This window comes from Oculina patagonica, chromosome 7 (assembly GCF_052425735.1).
Source record: "Oculina patagonica isolate OP01 chromosome 7, crgOcupat, whole genome shotgun sequence".
Lineage (NCBI taxonomy): Eukaryota > Metazoa > Cnidaria > Anthozoa > Scleractinia > Oculinidae > Oculina > Oculina patagonica.
In genome coordinates this window covers 29326567-29348369 of record NC_135764.1, presented here as the reverse complement: position 1 = coordinate 29348369, position 21803 = coordinate 29326567, and the positions used below count along the sequence as shown (strand labels likewise).

The window sequence follows — 21803 nt, the reverse complement described above, 5'->3', positions numbered from 1 at the left end:
GAAATTTTAGGTGTGTTTCTGAGGGGAGGTCATTAGAGTTTCAAGAAAGTTAGTGGGGGTTCATGAAAGTTTTGTGTGGACCCAACATGTTAGTGGCGTTTTACTCAAATCACTTTATTGAAATACCTTCAGAGAGCCTTTTCATATCCAGTATAATGACCATGGGTCAGATCCTAGATATTTAACTTGAATGTCTTGATAGTTTGCGCTTAAAGATTTTGTTTTCCTGTGGTAATTCAAGTAACGTATTAGCCGAGCAAATTTTGAATGTTGTGTACCCAAAACTTGTGAACTACCAAAAAACAAACTACCTTAGAGAGACTCCTGAAACAAGGTTGGTGAACACAGAAATAAACAAACGTAAGGGTAGCTAAAGGAACAGATTAAATAACTTAACCAGTCGATGTCAACCACTACTGAATGTGCCAAGCATGACAACCAAAATTGTGTTGCCAGAGTTTAATTTTTCTGCAATTCCATTTTTTTATTATTTAATTGATAAAAGGGATACCTAATCTATTTACTGGTATGTCACTTGTTGAAAAAGTCGAACTCTTAAAAGGTCTCTTCTTAATCTATTTATTACAAACTAAAGTCAGGTTATGTTGAAATTCCCGAGTTTGTATTGGTTTAATTTGTCATGGTATATGAGCTCATATACCACTGATTGTGTTGTTCCAGAAAAAATCCATACCCCTCCCACAGAGGATTTTTTGGTTTGAATCCCCCTACCCCGCTGGAAATTCCAATTAAACCTCATACTTTGCTTTAAAAATTTTGGCATTTGAGTCTTCTGTGGGATGGGTATGGATATTTTCTGGAACAACACAATCAGTGGAGACATATTCTTACTGATTGAGATCAGTGGAGATTCTTGTGTTAAAAAAATAACAGGATTTTATTTTCTTACGAGGCAACAGGACGACCCTCCTGTAATTTTTTATGGCTCTGCCTTTGATATCTTTATAACAAATCAGACTCCCACTGTGCGATCCTCCGATTCTGTGAATCACTCGTATGATCACAGACCGAATTGGACTCCACTCAGCCCTATAACCATTATTAAAACTGCACTGTTTGTAATAAATTGCTTGCTTGTATATGAAGGAATTTTTTTTTCCGGAGGGGGGGGGGGTCATTGAAGTACGAGGTTTCTCATTAGGGGAGTTATTTAGGTTTTGCTGTTTTCCTAGTTGGGGGGGGAGGGATGGGGGTTATAAAGATATCAAAGGTGGAGCATAAAAAAATCACTGGTTGGTCGCCATTAATGTTTTAAGCACAAAAATCTTGGGAGATTTTTATTGGTCAAGATTTCCAATTGGTGGAGAAATATATTTTTGATTGAGATCAGTTGAGATCTTTTGTCAAGTGAGAAATAAAACATTAACTTCCTAAATGAAATGCCCGAGAAACTCCTGCCCTAAGTGAGTCATGTTGTGTTTAAATCCAGTTTAAATCGTAATCTTGTACCCAAATCTTCTCACGTGAGCAAACATCTGAGTATGAGATTAGTTTGGTCACAAAATTAATTTTTACAGCTTTTTCAAAATGCTTTTAAATTGGTTGAGAAATTTTAACTGTTTTAGATGCGACATTAAAGTGCCCAGGAAATGCCTGAGTTGTGTACTTAAATTGGTCAAAGGAGACTACTACTGTACTTGAGACCAGGTGAACTTCATTCTTCGTTACAGCTTTTTTTGACCTCTGTGATTTTACAGAATTTACCTACACAAGAATTATCCATTTTTTAAATCAATATTTTAGAGCTAGAATAATATTCCAACCAGGAAATTTTTGACAACCTGCTATCTTGACCAGTCTTTCTTTTCATTTGGGAGTACTAGATAACAGAGTCCTACTGTAGTGTGGACACAATGGAAATGTTTCCATTTTCTTACTTTCCAAGAACCTCATCCTAATTTGTTTTCAAGATGGTGACTGGGCGAGCCGCCATTTTGAAAATCATCGGAGAGAGGACTCTGGGGATGAGGTTGCTAACTTGCTTCAGTGTTATGAATATGCTCATGTCATAAGTACTTCAAAGGCCACTGGAACCATCTTAAACCCACTGCCAACTGACCTTTGGTAAGTGGCAATCTCTCATTAAGGGAGCACCTAAACTAAACATTTTGGGTGGTTGCCTCCAGGAGGTTGCTGTGTTCATCAAATACCACTAAAAAGAAAAACGTGAGTTCTCATTTTGCCCAGATTCAATCCTTAAACTCTGTAGTTCTAATTTTCACGACGAAGGATAATTTTAACTCAAGACATGTGCATAACTGTTTTGCTGTTTGCATGGTGATCAACACAGTAAAAAAGTATTAATCTGGAACATTTTAAGTGTTTTTCAGTAATGATTACCAGGGAACTCAGGAAGTGAAGGGAATAACAAGCTGTTTGTTTACTTTGTTAACAAACCCATGAAGTATTTCTTATAAGCTGTGAAGAAGTTCCCAAATAGCTGGAAGTCTTTACTTTCGGCAGGTTCCATCGAGACAGTACAACCATGTTTCAAGTCCTTCTGGGTTGAACTGTTGACACTCAGTTCAAAAATAAGAATCGGGGAACCAACATTATGGACATTAACAAATTTCTCAGGGTTCTTACAAGGTGAAGACATCTGGAATTTGGATTCCTCAGATTTCCCTGAATGTTTTTGCTCAGCCTTCTCTTCCGCTGACACCTGTTTTCCAGCACTTTCACTATTTTCATTTCTTTGTAGCTTCTGAGGCTGTAGTGACTTTCGCCGTTCTCTCCGGCAATGTGTCCATGTGTTCTCAAAGGCTGTGCAAATGGCTGAAAAGTTGTCCTCAACTTCCTCTGATTTTGTTTGATCCTCCCCCTTTCTAGCATCAGAGTTATTTCCAGTATTATCACAATTTTCTGTGGAGGTCTCCACAACACAGTGGGATTCCTGTGACATCTTGGCTGGTTGGCTACCCTGTGGCAAGTCACAATCCTTTCCACTGTTGCATAGTCTTTTTGCTAAGGACTTTATTTCACACTTAAATCCAAATTCTCTTTCTAACGTCTCTACAATAAGCACAAAAATTCCCCTGGGCGTGTCCAGGATGACACTGGACTCCAGCATGTCGCTGCAAGATGCTTGAGGACTAATTTCTTGATACTCCACAAAGAAACTATGGCAGTGTGAAATCTTTCTTTTCTTGGTAGATCTACAAACTGTGAACAGGTCAAGAAATTTGCTTGCATCATTGTTTGGGTTGTCACTGCAGCCATTCAGATCCTTACAAATCCTATGAGCAGTCTTCATTAATTCAATGATATGTTTCAGTGTTCGTACAGTAATATTCTGCGTTAAGTTGTGTACAAGTTCAAATGGGTCCTGAACACACAATGGGGACACCTTAAACTCAGTGAGCTTGCTGCTTCCTGGAATGTTTTGAGAACTGGCAGTACCAGACTTTGGTATGGCTCTCTGCTGTTCAGTGATTTTTTCTGTTGACGAAATAACTTCACCAGTAGCCTTACAGCCAGTCTTTGTTGATTGTTTTTCACATGTTGGTTCATCCTTGAATGTGACGCAGTTCGTGTCTTTTTCCATTTCTGAATATCCCACACCCTTTAACTCATCTAACACCGATGTGATACTTGTCTTTTGACCATGTCGTATGCTGACCACACAATTGGCAAAGTCAAATTCAGTTGAAAAGAAGAAAAAGAATTCCTCCAGTAACTGACCTATTGATAAAGAAATAAAATATAATAAAATAATTTAATTAATACAGTGGTTAATAAACCCTAAATTCAGTGACAGAATTTTAATTTTGACACTGAAATTTAGAAAGCTTTTTTTCTTTAGTTGTTATCATTTTTCATGATAAAAGCAAACAAGATCAATGAAATTATTGTTTTCTTAACATTTATTTATTGTGTGACTGATTCTATGGCAAAGTTCTTCTCATCATCAACAGACACATGAAATGCCTAGTGGTTGCAAATTGCTTGCGAACGAAGTGGCGTGCTTCAATATTATCAATCTCTTCAGATTTTTGGTTTGTCAGGATAGTAGGAAGCTGCTTTGTTGCTAATATTTAGCCATTTTTTCTTACACGTATTAATTTTGATCAGTAAGATTGGATTTACCAAATGGAAACTGTTTTTCAAACACAGTAACGACACTGTACCAAAAAAATCCTAGGGCTTGGAAATATTTTAACAGGAGGCTCTGCTCACCAAGCTGGTTTTCAGGGAGGTCCTGACCTGAATTAATTACCACTTTTAATTACATTTACTTACTTAGACTTTTGGTATTCTGTGACGGAGTAAGTCTGGCAACATCGGCAAAGAATGAACAGTTCCAATTATCAATCATCTTGGATTCAAGTTCCACAGCACGTTGCTCACGGCAGCCGTGATCTTTTGCGTTACATGAATCTGATGGTTCTTTGATCCACGATTCAAATCCCTGATGTAACGAGGGAACAACAGAAGGATTTTGCATCTGCAGGAAGTATAACACCATCAGGGTCAGTGCGTAGTTTGACAGCTGTCGACCAATGGTGACGGCCTTGGCTTTTGCCCAGGCTCTCACAATAAACACCAGCTGAGGGATCCTGGGATCAAGCGACATGTAGCAGCGAAGGAGATCTGAATTTGCCACACCAAGCCTGTTGAAAATGAGAGAAGCGCAGGTGTAAAACAGATAGTTTATGTGAGCTATACAACCTAAGGCTTGGGAGGTCAACATGCCTGAGTACAAATCCTGATCACGGTCACTGCACTATGTTATAATATTGATATACCGTATTTATTCGATTAAGCGCCCTGGGCGCTTATTAAATTTTTGGACCTTGAGAGTGGGCGCTTATTTGAGGTGGGCGCTTATTCGAGGCTGGGCGCTTATTAAATTTTCGCGATTTTCAGCAAAAAGTAAGTTTATTTATGTAACAAAACAAAGCAAAATTTTGACTGTTTATTGAAAGTGAAAAAAAAAATACTAAGAAAACTCGGTCATGGGGGAAGTCTTCTTAGTAGTACTTAGTCAATTTCACTAATCAATACTCCTCTTGTGCACTTCAGTTTTTTTGTGGGGTGGGGGGTGGGCGCTTATTCGAGGCTGGGCGCTTAATCGAATAAATACGGTACATTCTAATGTACTTAATTGACTTCATGGGAAATAAACATTCATTCATTCATTCATTCATTCATTAAAATAGGATTAAAACACTTAACCTTTACTTTGCCTCTCTTCACTTTAGGGGAAGGGACATAACCTGTGACAAACAAGAATTCCATCTTACATAATGCATTGTAATTACATACCGGTATGCACCACTAATCCAAAACAGACTTTACATTTAGTAAGTCAGGTTGTTTAAAGGGTACTACCGGTAGACCCAAAAACATTTTCTCAAGATCGTCTTTGTGAGAAAATTTTAACTTTGACCAGTCTGTTAATCACAACTGGAGTCAAGATAAGAACATTTATTTAATAAATACCTGTTATTTACAGATAGGTCACATGACAGGCCTGAAGGCTGATGCGTGAACTTGATAAGAGGACATTTAGCAGTCAGGACTGGTATGATGTTTGTACAACCAGGTGCGAAACTGCGTAACATGTCAATAACTAAAGAGTAATCAACACCAGTGTCATTAGACTGCGGCGGTACAACACATTCATTTGTCAGTAAACAAACATCCAAGTCGCTTCCTTTCCAGCCAACTCCACTTACTGTAGAACCAAATGGCACCACTGACGAACCTGGATAGACTTCACTGAACACTTCCTGTAACAGCTGACAAACCAGTCTTCTCAACTTGATGTCCTCATCAGTTAGACACAATTCTTGCATCAACAAGTTGACTTGTTCTTCTACCTGTAAACAAACAGTGATAAAAGCCACATGTTACCAAAGGCACTGTGTAATTCAAACCACCGAGACAATCATTTCATTTGTGTTTTGTTTCCATCTTTAAACTTAAAGTCAGTGCATTGCAAATAGCAAAATTTATGTTTTACTATCATAACCAATTATTGCCCCCGATGTTTCACAATTTGTTTTCTACTAGTAGTCAAATACACAGTTATGATACAAGAATAGCCAAGTGTTATCGACCACATCACTGTCGTACAAATCTAAAGCAGTTTACAATACTTTTCCAGGGTCCTAAAATTTGGAATTCTCTACCAGAATCGATCACTGGTTTGAGTAGCTTCTCTTCTTTTAAGAAAAAAATGATTAAATTTCTAATAAAATGAGTCTGAAATTGGCCTAGCTGCACATTCACAGCGAAATTACTAACTTATTACTAACCCGAGGTGGCCTCCCCCATAAGCCTTGTGCTTTCTTGGAGGTCTCTTCGCGCTATCTTTTTAATTTATTTGTATTTGTAATTCTGAAGTGGCAAATAAATAAAATGATGATGATGATGATATATTGCATGTGATATTTAGCAGTTATTCCACAAGCGTGCAGTGGATATATGAGATTGTAGATAGCCATTGAGGCACATAGCACTGAGTTGGCTATAACTATCTCATATCCAACAAGTGGGAGTGAAACAATTGCTTTATTAAAAACACCCAAAGAATTGCAGCTATATTTTATTTTTTTCTGTTCTCCCTGACGCGTTCACCTACCATATTTGTGGTCCATGGTACATGACCTGTAAACCAGACAAATCTCAGGAATTGTAATACACCTTGGCTAGTTTTCAATAAAATTAATATGGCATATATATACTAATAGCTACAACTTCCACCTACCGTTAGACATGACTTCAGTTTGACAATTAATTCTTCAGTCAAAAATGGAGCCATCTCTTTGGTTTCCAAGTGTGGATCTTGGTTGTATTGTGAGTCGTCATGTTTGCGCTTCCTTGATTTCTGTGTCTTAAACTGAGGAGCTGCTTTATTAACAGTTCTTTCTTTCACTGTTAGTCGTTTTCCATTTAAAAGTGGTAATGACTCTTGAGTCAGTACTGTAGTAACACTCTCTTCATAACTGAACTCCACTATAGCAAAAACACCCTAAAAATAAAAGCAAACAAAAATATTAAGTACCTTTAGGTGGTTTTGGTTCCTAGCATAAGCCCATGCATTACTCTTTTAATATCTCTCTGGGAGGCGTGGTGGCCTAATGGTTAGTGCACTAGACTTTGGAGATCTCGAGCAGTCCAAATTCAAGCCGTGGCTGGGGCACTGTGTTGTGTTCTTGAGCAATAGACTTAACTCTCATAGTGCCTCTCTACCCAGGTGTATAAAATTATGGGTACTAGCAAATTTAATGCTGGGGGTTAGCCCTTCAATGAACTAGCATCCCATCCAGGGAGAAGTGGAAATACTCCTCTAGAGTCACTTCATGCTACTGAAAAAAGGATGAGCTCCAGCCTGTTGGGCCACTAGGCTCACACAGAGGTTCAGTGAGGTGTTTGTTTGTGTTTGTTAGTGCTAGAAATCTGCTGTGCAAGGTGAGTGCAGGGGTGGAAGTTAAAATAATTGGGCGACAGAAATCTCACCACTGTTTGCCATGTTGTCTTACACCTGCACTCACATTTATACTCAGTGGAATCTCCCCACACGAAAACCCCCTTTGAGCCTCCATGAACCCATTAAAGAACCTAAATAGCCTTACTTCCCTGAAACACCCATTACAGTGTATATAAAAACCAAAAGAGGCTTACTTGAAAAATTGCAGATTCTTATATGCAGGTTTTAATGAAAGTGGAATGAAGCTTATGCAGGTTTTCCAGGAGGGCTGGGTGGGGAGTTCAAACTTGAATCATCCATGCAAGGGGTATGAAAATCTCTTAGAATGACACATTATGTATTTGAAGTGCTGAAAAATTATATGACAAAGTGATTATCTACAAGACAGTATGATATTTGAAATACCTTGTCTTTGTCCAAGAAAACATTTGTGACCTTTCCATAAACACTGAAGTATTCAGTCAACTCTTCTTCAATGGATCCAGAGTTTCGAAACCCCCGAACATAAATGCTCTTTCTAGAGGAGTTTGTTCTCTCCTGTTTTAAGCTCAACAATCTTTGGTGCTTTTTCCCTTTATTGTGGGTTGGCAATAAAGAAGCTGCAAAACAAATTGAACAAAAAGCTACATAAAGAAAATTATTTCAGCTTTCAGGGGTTTCAAAATGTTTTGAATTAGGCGTCAGAAACTGAAAGAGTAGGTGGTTGTGACAATGCCAAGCTTGTTTGTAGTGAGCTGATTGCTAAGACCAGAGCAGAGTAACAGGCGACATATACTCAAGAAGCCAGCAGAACTTTGGTGGTTGCCAGCATATACCTGCCAACTCTCACGCCTTGGGCGTGAGTCTCACGCCTACGAGTTGAAAACTTCGATCTCACGCCAACTCACGCTTACGAACCAATTTCTCACGCCTAGTCAAAAAATGTGAGTTTTTACAATCAAAAACGACACATTTTCCAAAAAATGTAATCTCAAACCAGTGTTGGAAAATAAAACTCCATGTAAAATGAGTCAATGGCGATACCTTCCCCGAAATGACAGAGTTTTGACGAAAAAAAAGCATTGGGAACGAGGTCGTGTTTAGCAAAACCATCAACGCACTGGGATCGGGAGATGTTCGGAACGTCTTCGGGATACTTCGGACGTCATCGGAAAACTTCATTCAGATATTGTTGTATCGTCTTCGGAAATCCTGGCACTCTCAGGATAAAAATCTCACGCCTTTGACCAAGAAAAAGTTGGCAGGTATACCAGCATGTTTTGAAAACCCTGAGCTCATATGACAGTGCTTGGCTTGTTTGTACTTTGGAACCTTAATATAGTTAACAAAACTCTATCTTTTGAAGCCCCTGGTGCAATGAAGGTTATTCTTCAATCCCACCAAAGTGTTTCTAACAGTTACTTGTATGGAAACAGAATCTAGTCTAAGGAACCTCCATTATAACAAACACATTTTCCAAGTCCCTTGCAACTTCATAGTAATGAGGTTTCACCCATGGTGCAATCATGTACAAGCCGCGCCAAAGATATGCCAAGATTTTTTTATAGGTCTACACCCCAGGGGGGGTACTCCGGGGTCCAAGTGATGGGGATGTGCGAAGGATTTTTTTGGGGTCGAAATTTTCGATTCCGGGATTTTTTTGGGTAAGAGAATTTGGCAAGTATTTTTTTGGGTGACTTGATTTAAATAGGGGATTTTTGGGGGTATTAAAATCAAACTAAAGTGCCTTAGTGCGGCCTTGGCAATTTAGGGGTAATTTGACTAGGGATTTTTTTGGGTTTTTTTTTTTTTTTTGGTCCAGGGATTTTTTTTGGGTAATGTCGGAAGACTTAGGGATTTTTTGGGGTCCTGAGTTTTGCCTCCATTCGATCATCCCCGTCACTTTGATCCCGGGGTACCCCCACTGGGGTCTACACCAAAGTCCTTTATTATAATTCATATCTAAAATAAGTCATCTGTACACCAGTTCAAAGGTGCCGACTACAATCGTAGGCCAGTAAGCTGGGCAAATTCAAAGTCCACGCTGAAGATCTTTGGCATAACCTACGTAGAAAAATTTACAGGCTGGGGTTCACAACACAGTACTTTGCACCGATTACCTACTATGCAACCCCATTAATGTGACTGCCGAGAGACCACAAAAACTTGGTTACATCAAGGTATGTGACATTAATTTGTAGACTACAGACTGCAGATTTGCAGACTTTTCACTCCAGTTAGCCTACTAGACACTCCTGTACTCCATCCCGGCGATATCAATCAATGAAAATCGATAATCAATAAAATCAATAATAATCAATAATAATTAATTGATTGGTATTGGAAATCAATAAAAATCAATGCCTAAAAGTTGAGTGAGTATTGATTTTTATTGATTATCATTGATTGTTATTGATTATGAAATTTGTTATTTATTTGCAATAAAATGCACTGTATTAATTAACAAACCATTCAGTTAACTTTATTTCCTGTGACAAATCAAATGTTTCAAGTGTAGCATTTTTACTGCAGTTTATCATATTAAAGTGAACTAAAGCATTTGATTTTTTTGAAACAAGAACATGTATATTTTACTGTTAATTTCTACTTTCTTCAGTCCCGGTGGGAATGCAAGGAAAAACGTGTGCAATTGAATCATCCTAGACGCATTAATATGTCCGTGATTTGTGACGCACGTCCAACGTCCAAGCTACTATGCACCATAAAGTTGCATAATCAGTTATTGATTATCTATGAAAATCAGTAATAATCAATAGCAATTACAGTGCGGACACTCGAACCGTGAACACCAAGGCCTTTTTTCGCGCTTTTTTGCCATCATCCAATCACGAAGTGACTTCATAACGAGGCTCGTACATTTATTGAGAGTGAAACATACCGATCATGGCTGACAAGAGTGAAATTTATATATGGCTCAAATCATTATCTCCAAGCATGAAATTAGAAAGACTTTCGCTCCAGTTCGAAAACAGAGGGTTCCGCTCAAGAAGGTCACTGGCTTTAATACATGAAATCTGAGGATTTGGACTCGTTCTTCCGTCTCCTGATAAGCTGTTTTAAAATACTTGCAGAAAGACGCGTATTAGAGGCCGAACTCAACAACATCAAAAAGAAAAGCCCTTGTAAAGATGTCAACTCTTGTAAGCTAAAGGAAAAAACACCCAGAATTGATTATCGATATTCGCACCGTACAGCGTGAACTAAAGGAAGTTGAATAATAGTATACAAAAGCAAAGAGCGACTACGACGTATTTAGCGCTTCCCGCCAACGAACTAAATCAAGGTTCTTTGCTATTTATGCGACCACGTCAATCTAAAGAAACAGAACCCAGCGAAATATTTGGATCGTTCTGCCTTGGATAGAGAACCTGTTAGAGACTTGATGATTCTTCAGCGACGGGTTCAGCGAGCGCTGCGAAATAAACTTCTATTAGAGGAAAATTATGACTGGAGATTGCCAAGTGTTATCGAAGAGTATAAACATGGAATTGTTGACCCTCTCCGAGTGCAGTGAGCGGAAAAAAGGAATGCATGCAAATGGTAAAATTGTACTTTACTCATGTTCTGCTGCAGTAAACTGTGTTTGATATGTTCCCGGTTGTGTTTTTATTTTTGCGTGTTTTCATTTCGGCATCAAATAATGTGCCGGTACACTGTAATTAGTTCAGACATTAGTTCATGCATTTCCGGTTGTGATTGTGCTGTACAAAAATAAAGTTTGACTTTTAGACTACTAGAACGTGACAATAAGGTTGAATCAGAACAGAATCTATTTAATAAAGTTTAGTTTGTAACATACATTCTGTGTCTTATTGAGCTTGTAGGAAACTTACATTTGTGTAGCAACAAGAGCGAGTTTATTTGTTCCCACGGATAAGATAAAAATAGCAACAGAATCAGACATATCCGTGTTTTCTAAAGTATGCTATTTGCTGGACTTATTTTGAATCAGAACAATTTCTATTCTATTCAATAAAGTTTTGTTTTATCTTGTCTAATCTGCGCCTGCATTTGAAGAAAATCTACGTTGTTTAGCCATGTTAGCGGCAAGAGTGAGTTTATTTGTTTTCATGTGTAAGATAAAAATCTGAGTTGTCAGTCACGTAGCCGCATTTTCTGAAGTATGCGATTGAATTTGCTGGACTTACTTTGGACACAGCTTCGCTAATCTAACAACAACCGCTGTTGAATCTCACTTGTATACACGCTAGGTTTACATAATTTCTCTGATACCACATATTCGACAACATCTGTTGACATTTTATTTCGAACCGGTGTTTTTCGCGGCCCAGCCAGAGATGAGTTGCTGTCTTCGTAAGATTGAACAACTTTATTTACACATCCGACGCTAACTCGCATATTTTGTGAAATTCGTCTTTACGAAAACCCTTGATGATGTAGATCAAGCATTCTTTCCCGATAAACTTGAGGCAGAGCTTTACCATTGTCGTAGCGGTAGATCCCTTGCTGTCGATGAACACCGAGTTTGCATTCACCTTTGCCGAACAGGAATAAAAAAGTCTCCGACGGTGGCGATAAAATCTTGAAAGATAACTTGATTCTAGCGAAAAATATGTACTTTCCAGCGTAGTTAGCAGGCGCGTAGGCCATGTAACATTCGAAATATTGCCGAGTCGCTGACATAAAAAAAACTCACATTATATTTTCCCGCAACCGCTGTGATTGGACGGAGCTTAAAAAAATGTTAATCCTTTTGTTTATAAGAAGAGCTCTCATTGGCTAACCGTCAAAAAAGGCCCAAAAAAATGTCCAAGTGTTCATGGTTCGAGTGTCCGCACTGTAAGACATGTCCAATGATTGATTTTCATTGATTGGTATCGCCGGGACTCCAGTTAGCCTACTATTCACTCCGGTTAGCCTAAATAGCACTTCGGCTAGCCTGTTTATGATTAGCTTTCAATAATGGTAATGGTAACACGATATATTCTCTAAGTCTGCAAATGTCAGACACCAGTTGCATCAAAGGTCAGATGTCACCAGGCTGTTCTTTAAATATTATTACAATATAATTTGGTAGTAATCGTGTACAAGTACAATTATTCGTAAATTGTATTCACAGCCTGCTTACCTGAAGGCAACGTGACTTCACAAACGTCGCAAAAGACTTGCTTTCCACGAACAGTTCCTTGATCCGCCATCTTTCTTCTTTGAATGACGCGGGCTCTGGGAACGAGAAAATAAAAAATCAGCGCCAGTCTCTTCTCTTCATCTTTGGCTTGTGCCGCCTGGTTGTTTTGGATTTTGTGTCAAAAATATGGATGCCTCAGCGAAATATCCAAAACACCGCAGAATTTCGAACAAATCTCAAAAGAGCAAGCGATACTGGAAGGAAGTGATGTACAAAAAGAAAACAGTGAAGCGAAATGGTGTGAAAAAGGTAAATAAAATCCAAGATTTCACAAAACTCCACCAAGTAAAGCTGAAGAAACTTCTGTTCAAGAGAAACAAGAGGCAAGAAGAACGCAAACTTCAAAGGAAAACTCGCACTGTAGAGAAACCAGAAAAACTGGCTCATTTATCGATGTGTCAGGCATTGAATCGGTTTGAGAGACAATGTAAAACAAAGGTTATGGAAAAGAGCAACTTTTGTAAAATTCATCAATTTAATGACAGCACTTCTGGGCTGGTTCAGTGCATGGGGACGAACAAACTAATGAAACGGTGTATTAAAAGTGTTCCAAAGGATGAACAATATTGTAATTATCACAAGAATAAGAAGACGTGATTATTAAAAAAATATTCAGTAGAAAAGGTCAGCTGATTTTGAATTAAAATTTCATTTACTTTTAATTATAATGGAAGAGTTAGTTTAAGAAACTAATGGCCAACAATTTCCGTATAATTAGAATTAGGATCGACACTGGAATTACAGTATTGAAAGACAGTATAAAAGCGTAACAATTCCAGCGGATTTCGAGCCTCGCAGATTTGGACCTCCCGCTACATTTCCGCCAGCGGATTTAGACCCCCGGACGTTGTCCGCTAACGGATATGTACCCCAGGGGGTAAAAACCGCTAGCTGATTTGGACCCCCAAGGGGTATGACCATAATTAAAAGATGCATTTGAAGAGTTTCTGTTTTGTTTTGCTTTTTGAGGATGAAATAAAGAACGTATGAAGAGTCAAATAAACTGATTATGTTGATTCTTTTATTATACCGCTTGGAAATTTTTACCCTTTGTTAACTGTACTCCATGACAGGGTCAGCCTGTTCGTGACAAACAGTGTAAAGGAAATGCTCTCCTGGGGATTGTTTCTCTACCCGCACAAAACAGCTTTATTTTAAAATCTCTTCTTTTGTTTAAATTATGTGCTGCATTACCATTTCCACTTTCATCCGCTAAAGAAACGACGAAGCTTCTTTAAGTCTGTGACCCGGGGGGGGGTACTCCAAAAAGTTTTGTACGGGGAGGCTCCGCCCCAAGTTCTAACCCCTTACCCTTTTATATACCATTTTTGACAGAAATTGTACCCCTTTCGTATACCTTTAACTGAAAAAAAGGTACCCCTTTCATATACCTAAGAGACATAACATGGCCTTAAAATAGGACGTTTTCTTGTAATTTTTATGTAGCGCTTAATAAATTAAAATAATACAGCCATAAATTGCGTCTGTTTGAAATATTTTAATTAAAGGCCCTTTTAAATAGCCAAATGACATATTTCCATACCCTTTCATATACTTAAACGCGTGAAATCCCTACCCTTTTATATACCCGAAGCCTGAAAAAGGTACCCCTTTCGGGCGGAGCCTCCCCGTATAGGCCATTATAGGGAGTACCCCCCCCCGGGGTCTGTGAACGCACCCTCAGCGATGTCTGAAACTAACGCGCACGACGAAATCTTTTACTATCTCCGAGATAGCCGATACCCTAATGATTTTACTAAAGACCAAAAGAGAAACTTACGAAAAAAGGCACAAAAGTTCGCCTTGTTCGAAGACGCGTTGTTTTTTATTGGACATGACAGAAGTAAACAACCAAAAAGATGGATACACGACATTGATGAACAACAAAAAATCTTAACTGCCTGTCATCAGAACGACAAAATCGATGGTGATCTCGTTGGCCGTGACAGGACAAGAAGAAAGGTAGGACACGGCAATTTGTTTGTCTTGTTAAATAAGAAAAAAGGTGTAGAAGACAGGGCCACTTTTGAAGACGGTGTATCTGGTGACTTGTTTGGCTCGGCAGTGGATGTAACTGCCTGAACGATAAATTATTGTAACGGGCGCTATGTCTTCGGTGTGTGGATTTTCTGGCTCGTTTGGCTCCGCAGTGGATGTAAAGAACGAGAAGTTACTGTATTGTGCGCTAAGTCTTCAGTGTGTAGATTTAGTGGCTCGTTTGGTTTGGCAGTGGACGTCTTGAATGTAGCAGCTCTCGCAAGGTCAAACCCTTCGAGAAAACAATAATTTGAGAAAACAATGCCCCTAGCCCCAAAAATAATAGCAACTGCTACACTAGAGGACCAGTAGAATTACAAGCTCTATATGAGAGCTGCTACACTACCGGAAGTCTTGGGCGTGTAGAAATAGTGCCTCGTTTGACCCCGGGGGGGGGGGGGACTCCCACATGAAACGGACGGGGATGCTCCTCGGAAATTTTGAAAAGAACCCCTAAAAGAGGCCAATCTGGGTGTGGCTCAAGCTTTTTTTGACCCCTAGAAGATACCAAAAAACTAAGAATGGAGTTTATATTTGTATATTTCTTCGTGTGTAACCCTAAACGAGACCATTATGGCTAAATAAAATATTGGTGTTTTGGGCGTTTTGCCCGGAACACCCTAAGCGAGACCAAAAATACGAAATTTACACCCCTAAGCGAGACGACGAGCATTCCCGTCACTTTCATATGCGAGTCCTCCCCCCCACCCCGGGCGTTTGACTCGATTGTCGTCACTGCCGAGCCAAACGCGCCACCAAATATATCCGTCTATGCCAAAGGTTTACGCAAAGTTTAATGCTCCTGATATTCCTCTTGAAGTTGTTATAATCATTTCCTTACCTATAACTGTTATTTTTATTTTAGGTTAACGCACAGTATTATTGGAATGGAGTCACCAAAGACTGCGACGAAACAGTGAAGAACTGTGAGGTCTGTCAGCGCGCGAACACTCGGAAGAAATTCAGATCCTCAAACTTCGAGCAGCAACAAGTCCTGCAAGCCAGCTGTGAAAATGCATTGCAAAGATAGCGATTGTGCCCGCTACGTCAAACTTTGATCATGAGCTGGTACTCAATGCTACGGTTTTCGGCTTCGTTTACTGTTTATTTTATGCCACCAAATCTACTTCTGGTGGGAATCAGATGATGGTACATTGTAATTGCGTAACGATTAACAAAGTTGCGTGACTATCTTACAGTTCAGATAGTTGCGTGATGGAATCAATCAAACATAAAACAACTGCACTTCAGTGTATCTGTGAACTACAGGCAAATCATATTAAGAGATCTACAAAGAGAAGGTTTCAGCAATATTATTTTAAATTATTTTTAATTTTGTTTTTATTTTTATTTTATTTTAATTTGTAATATTTGTATTTTTTTTATTTGGAAGTTCGTGACAAACTTTTCAAGTTGCCATCAGTAAAGATAAAACGATGTGCATTTCAGGGGCGTGAAAAAAGCATAGTGTTCTTGCTTCAAGAAAAAAAAAAGATTCATTAAAAAGGAAAAACAGTAAATGTAATTTGATAGAGCGTCGATTCATTCCAAGATCTACATCTGTATAGCTTGACACACATGAGAGTTACCGGTTGTGGCACAACTTGCAAAAAAACCGCTCGGGCTCGCCTGGCTCGCTGGCTCGCCAGTCTCGCCTCGCTATTTTTTGCAAGTTGTGTCCACAACCGGTAACTCTCATGTGTGTGGGGGTCGCAATGCCAAAACTCTCATGTGTGTGGGGCCCGCAAGGCCAGCCCTTTTGTGTGAAAGGAGGAAAATGTGAGTGGCTTTTACATTCCTAACTTCCTGAAGCAGATTCGCCGGACCCGACAGTGTACCAATCGTTGTATGGCGCCATTGTATTAAATTACAACCAACCTTTAATTGCTGTGCCAGAAATAATTCCTATTGAACAAATGCTCTTATTGAGTAAACGAAGATGGGAAGAGGGAGAACTGGAGAAATTAACTTGAATGTAAAGAAAAACTTGAAAAGATCTCGTGGAAAAGCGTTTACAACATACAAAAAAACTAAAGAAAATGAAAAACAAATAACAATCTTTTTAACAGACGAGCTGATTGAAAAATTAAAAAAATTAGACAGCAGTGTTGTCGCAAACGTTTTAACAAGCTAAACAAAACTTGCACGCTCCGGTGAGTGCATAAATTATTGAGTAACACAGGAAGTCATTGTTTACCCTGTGTCAATTACGTGGGAAACCCCCTTGACGTAATCTAATTGTTTTTTTTTTTCATTTTGAATATTTTTAGCCGGAAAACAACTCAAACTCTTTGTATGTGTGTTTTGAGAGCTATGATTTATTCAACAACAATATTTAATTTGACTAACATGTAAATATACCGTGAAATATTGAGCTAAGAACTTTCTAGAACATAAAAGAACAATATAAGATCACGGTAAGTTTATTCACCAGGCGTCATTACTATTTTTAGTTAATAGGTTATTTCCCGATGTAATGACGTCTTTTGTGACCAATCACAGTTAAAATTATAACTTTATATTATTCACATAAGCTTTTTTGTATTACACAAGCAAGTATGGCCGATGTATAAAGACGTTTATCAAACCTTCATTGAAAAAGAAGCAAAGACACAGCTTACGGACATGAATCATTTGGAAACGACAAACGAGGATCCGATTTTAATATTTCATATCAGCTATTCGTGCCGTCGCTTCGCGAAACCTAAGCAATTACGGACAACAATTACATGCTTGGTCGTGAAGTTTGATCGCAAGGTTAAGTATATCGGATGGCTTACGCCGTAACCTGAATTGACAAAATTATTTTAGTCACAGGCCTCAAAACGTCATCACTTTGAAATTTCAAATGGGTTACGCTGTAACCCGAATTGACAAAATTAGCCAAGTTCTCAACCTTAAATATTCCGCCGTTGTCAAGGAACAATTTACCTTGGATACCGTGGCCATAGATGTCCGCCGTTGTCAAGAAACAATTTACCTTGGATACCGTGGCCATAGATGTCCGCCGTTGTCAAGAAACAATTTACCTTGGATACCGTGGCCATGAATGTCCGCCGTTGTCAAGGAACAATTTACCTTGGATACCGTGGCCATGAATGTCCGCCGTTGTCAACGAACAATTTACCTTGGATACCGCGGCCATAGATGTCCGCCGTTGTCAACGAACATTTAACTTAGCAACTGAATAAAATTATTTTACTTAACACACTTGTAATGTTTATTGATTGCTTATTATATCATTAAAAAGCTGTTGATTTGCATAAGTCTGACGCTGTGGGACATTCACCCACACACACAAAAAAAATTTGCATGCATTGTTCAGACAAGCCCTTGACTGTGGGGATTAAATCAAGTGTTTATTTTTTTTCTGATTTCGACTCGGCTGAAAGTCACTTTAAGCACGCTTTAACCTTTTATTTTGCCTCGTTCAGGCAAACAACAACCTCTCTTGTGATGTCTCGAACATTTTTTTGCAACTCGAACGACAATGCTTCCATCACAAAGTAAACGACAAGATGAGCGCAGACAATCATTCTTTTATAAAATGAAAAAATGTTTTATTGGACTGAAATTTTATTTCGAAATGTCGGTGGCACTTTCGAGAAGTTTTTTTTCCAATCTTTTGCGTTCTTCTCTCTTGATTTCTTCCCGAATTTTTCCGATGTCTGGCTGGAGTGAATTTGTTTGTTTTTTTGCAAAGTTTGAGCGTAAAGTATCTTTAAGTTGGCGATATTTTTGCATTTCTCGTGTGATCAGTTGAAACTCTTTGTCAGAAACAAGATTATCATTCAGAGCTTGTGAGACAGAGCTGTTTATCGAGTCATGTTTTGCAACAGCCAGAGCGAGGATTCTTGAGTGCTTATTAACTTTACGTTCAAGCTTTTTGTTGATAACTGACAGGCCAGTGGAAGCTGCGCCAGATATACCTGCTACTGCTGCAACAGGAACGCCGATAACAATTCCAACACCAGTAAGTGAAGTGGCAACAGCTCCAGAAGACAGAGCTGCCGTCACGGCGCCAAGACAGACCACGGAATAGTGAATAACTTTCCGGACTTTTTTATATTTTTTTAACACAAGCCTGTAATGCTCAGCTTCAGCGGATATTTCTTTTTCAATTTTACTTATTTCAGTCAGCCAAAAATTCTCGGCATTTGTTGGGAGGCTTGGATAAAGTTGTGTTTCTTCGCGATCACCATAAGCAGGGGCACTCGGGAGAACATTAGCAGATGACATGGTCTCGTATACATAAAAGTTATTTTTGTATTTAATTTAATTCAATTCCAACTCATATGTAAGATTTGTGCCGTTAAAATCGAATGGCTTTCCATTCTCATCTCTAATCGAAAGAGTCAGAGATGATACATTTTCTTCAGCAGAAACGCCGCGCAAGACGTTAAAATGTGTATTTTGGTAATAAACTTTTTCATACGGTTTTCCACGTATGTCAAAAAACGCTAAAAGGCTTGATGGCTTACCATTTAGCAAGCTTTGTTGCTTGTCGATAAGGTCACAGTTGATGAAGTAATTTTTAGGATTTGAAACATTATTTACCTCAATTGTTTCAAAATATTCCTTTTCAATACTTGCGTAATTCTCAAACCCAGGCAAATTAAAGAACTTAATAAGACTTTCGTTCAGTCCAAAAGCTTTTAAATTGGGCTCTTTTGCTTTTATTATCAATGAACGACCTGCAATGCCTTTTGTTACAGAAAACATGTTTTTCTCTGGAAATCCTTTTTCAAAAATACTCCCAATGTCATCGAGTGAGAAGTTTCCTTGCCGTATATAACGCGCCTTCTCTTCCTTGTTCACTTGTTTATAAAAAACTATTCCATCCTTTTCCAAACTATTCCAGCTGTTGTAAAGAGAACAACTTAAAAGCCGGATATAGCTTGGTTTTGGAATAGGCTGGTCAAAATAAACAGTGTTCGGATTTTCTTTTGTGGTAACAGTCAGCACAACCATTTTTATATTAAATAAAAATAAAAAATGTTTAATATAAAAGAGGACCATGGATGCAAAAACAAGAGGTTTTATGAAGTGGATGAAAACCCCAGAAGCAACTACAATTTCTAAAGCGGCAAAAGACAATGCATGGAAACCTTTTCTTGCAAAATATCCAAACGCTGACCGAACAAAATTTGTTGCACAGGTTGAGTTCGCGTACAACCACACAGCAACGGCAGACATTTATTACAAGGCAGGGCAAGGCCATTTGATAAATGTTTTTGGCTCTGACAGCAAATATTGGAGCCCAGAGATGAAAAAAGCACTGGGGGTGAATCAAATTTCAGGCGGTTTTCCACAACAGCTGTCACCAAGCGGCGCAAAAGGCTCATCTTTGCCAATTCCAGCTGTTGGATTTCACGAAGCCGCACCAAGTTTGAAAAAAATATTTAACAGCCAAATAAACATCTACGTCACACCAGACCAATATTTCACAACGAAATTAAGAGAGATTTTTCAAAAAACAAAACTGAAGCATACATCAGGAAAAGAGTCAAAAAGGTGGCTTGCTAGCCAAAATATGGCCTATTGGCCACAGCAACTTAACTTTGCGGTATGGTGCGCGACAACAGGCTGCGGTATAAGTCGAGATATTTTCGATGAAGAGCACTCAGCTCTCAGCTTGCCACCGATTGTGCGAAATTTTTACCTTTTTCACGTTTATTTCACGATAAGGCGAATATTGTTTCAGATGGGGGGAATTCAGAGCGTAAGCGCCTTGCCTGGCGACCCCACTTTTAGCCAGTTCGACAACAAGTACGACGTGGCTTCGTACAAAAGAATATGTGCTGAGTTCGGTGTCGACCCGTCAAGCGATTTCCGTTTCACAACAGGCGCAAACCACGGACTTGGTAACGTTTATATCTGGATCTCAAATATTGGTCCGAAAAATTCTGGGGCAAAATACCCCGATTACGATAAATTTTCGGATGAAGGTGGAACTGCAAGCAAAGGTAACTTGATTCAATACATCGAGCCAGACGACGCTGCATATGCACAGGCAGACTGGTTTTGTCCTACCGGCACTGAAGGGCTTACTCAGGCAGGTTTGTCGAGAGTAAACCAGTCGATAGAGGCTTTTGTCTACTGTATTCTCGGTTCGCAGGTGAACGTTCGAAGTAGCATACTTGGAACAGGCGGCCGTGCAAAGGAAGCGCAAAGTGAGTTCCTCGTGTTGGTTGAAGACGCTATAAGGCAACCTGATCTGGCAAAGTCGGTCCAAAGATACCAACTAGCCATCGACGAAGCTAAGGTTCAGCTTAACCTAACAGTCTGCCCAGGTGCCTGGCTGATGCCCGCTCGTATGGTGATAAACACAGAAAGCGTTGTTGGTTACAATAACCAGCTTAAGCAGGCTGTTGTTGGGATGAAATTAGGAGTGAATGATGAGGTTAATAAAGCTACAAAAAAAGCAGCTCTTAAACTGATGGCGGGAGGAAAATCAAAAATCAACCCACCAAACAGCCACCCTTCAAATCCTATACACAAGAGCGCCACAGCAAAAAAAAATTGGGCACCCGCCGCAAGCGCTGCTGAAACACCAGCTAGCAACGCGCAAAGCGCTAAAGCTACGAAGGCCGTAGCCAATGATTCACACGAAATAAACAAAGCAACTGTCGCTGTTGGCGCGGTTGGAGCAGCAGCTTTGCTCTACACCCTTATGCGTTAACGTCTCTTTTTGATGTATTTTTCAACAAGAAAAGCAACCACAGCAAGGATAAGCAGCCAGGTGTGCTCTGCAAGAAATCCAATTACTTGACCAGCGGTTTTGAAAAGAAATTTCGCAATCGAGCCAATGAGACCAGGCAGAGCTGATGCTACCTTTGAGCCAATATCACTTAGGCCTTTCCCCAACGCTTTGCCGGTTGCCTTCAACGCGTTTGTAATTGTTCCAATAACAGAACCAATCGTGACACCAGCAGCAAGAAGTATTGCTGTTACTGTCACGCCATATTTTTTGAAGATCTCTTTGATCCTCTCACGAAGTGGAAGCGCCCTTTCTCTTTCTGCAATCTGCGTTTGCAAGCGTCCAAGTTCCTCGGTTCTTTCCGCAACTCTTTCTTCCGCGGCTTGTTTGTCAGTGGGGGAGGCATTCTCATTCTCTATAACAGCCTGATCTTCCTCGTTTTGGCGCTTCAGCTCGGCTTC

The 21803-nt window shown here is 39.3% G+C and overlaps 1 protein-coding gene and 1 long non-coding RNA gene across 2 annotated transcripts; one reads left to right on the top strand and one right to left on the bottom strand.

Annotated features, from left to right (window-relative positions):
- Positions 1 to 1225: 1225 nt before the first annotated feature.
- On the bottom strand, positions 1226 to 12615 carry LOC144661706 (speckle targeted PIP5K1A-regulated poly(A) polymerase-like). The gene is made up of 6 exons (XM_078522518.1): positions 12546 to 12615; positions 7862 to 8055; positions 6734 to 6997; positions 5464 to 5843; positions 4261 to 4631; positions 1226 to 3702 (listed from the first exon to the last, which is right to left on the bottom strand). Exons 1-6 carry the CDS (start codon positions 12613 to 12615, stop codon positions 2402 to 2404), a joined length of 2580 nt encoding a protein of 859 aa, XP_078378644.1. The 3' UTR covers positions 1226 to 2401.
- Positions 12616 to 12733: 118 nt separating this feature from the next.
- Positions 12734 to 15768, top strand: LOC144661728 (uncharacterized). Its single transcript, XR_013572338.1, has 2 exons — positions 12734 to 12854; positions 15508 to 15768. It is a non-coding gene; the product is annotated as an uncharacterized LOC144661728 (long non-coding RNA).
- Positions 15769 to 21803: the final 6035 nt, after the last annotated feature.

What these genes read in the sequence shown, in the direction of transcription:
- LOC144661706 (XM_078522518.1), bottom strand. Translation starts at nt 12,615, where the DNA reads ATGGCGGATCAAGGAACTGTTCGTGGAAAGCAAGTCTTTTGCGACGTT. An exon ending in TGAAGTCACGTTGCCTTCAG is followed by an intron (nt 8,056 to 12,545) that starts GTAAGCAGGCTG and finishes TTTGTTTTGCAG; the next exon opens with CTTCTTTATTGCCAACCCAC. An exon ending in GACCTATCTGTAAATAACAG is followed by an intron (nt 4,632 to 5,463) that starts GTATTTATTAAA and finishes CATTTTCAACAG; the next exon opens with GCTTGGTGTGGCAAATTCAG.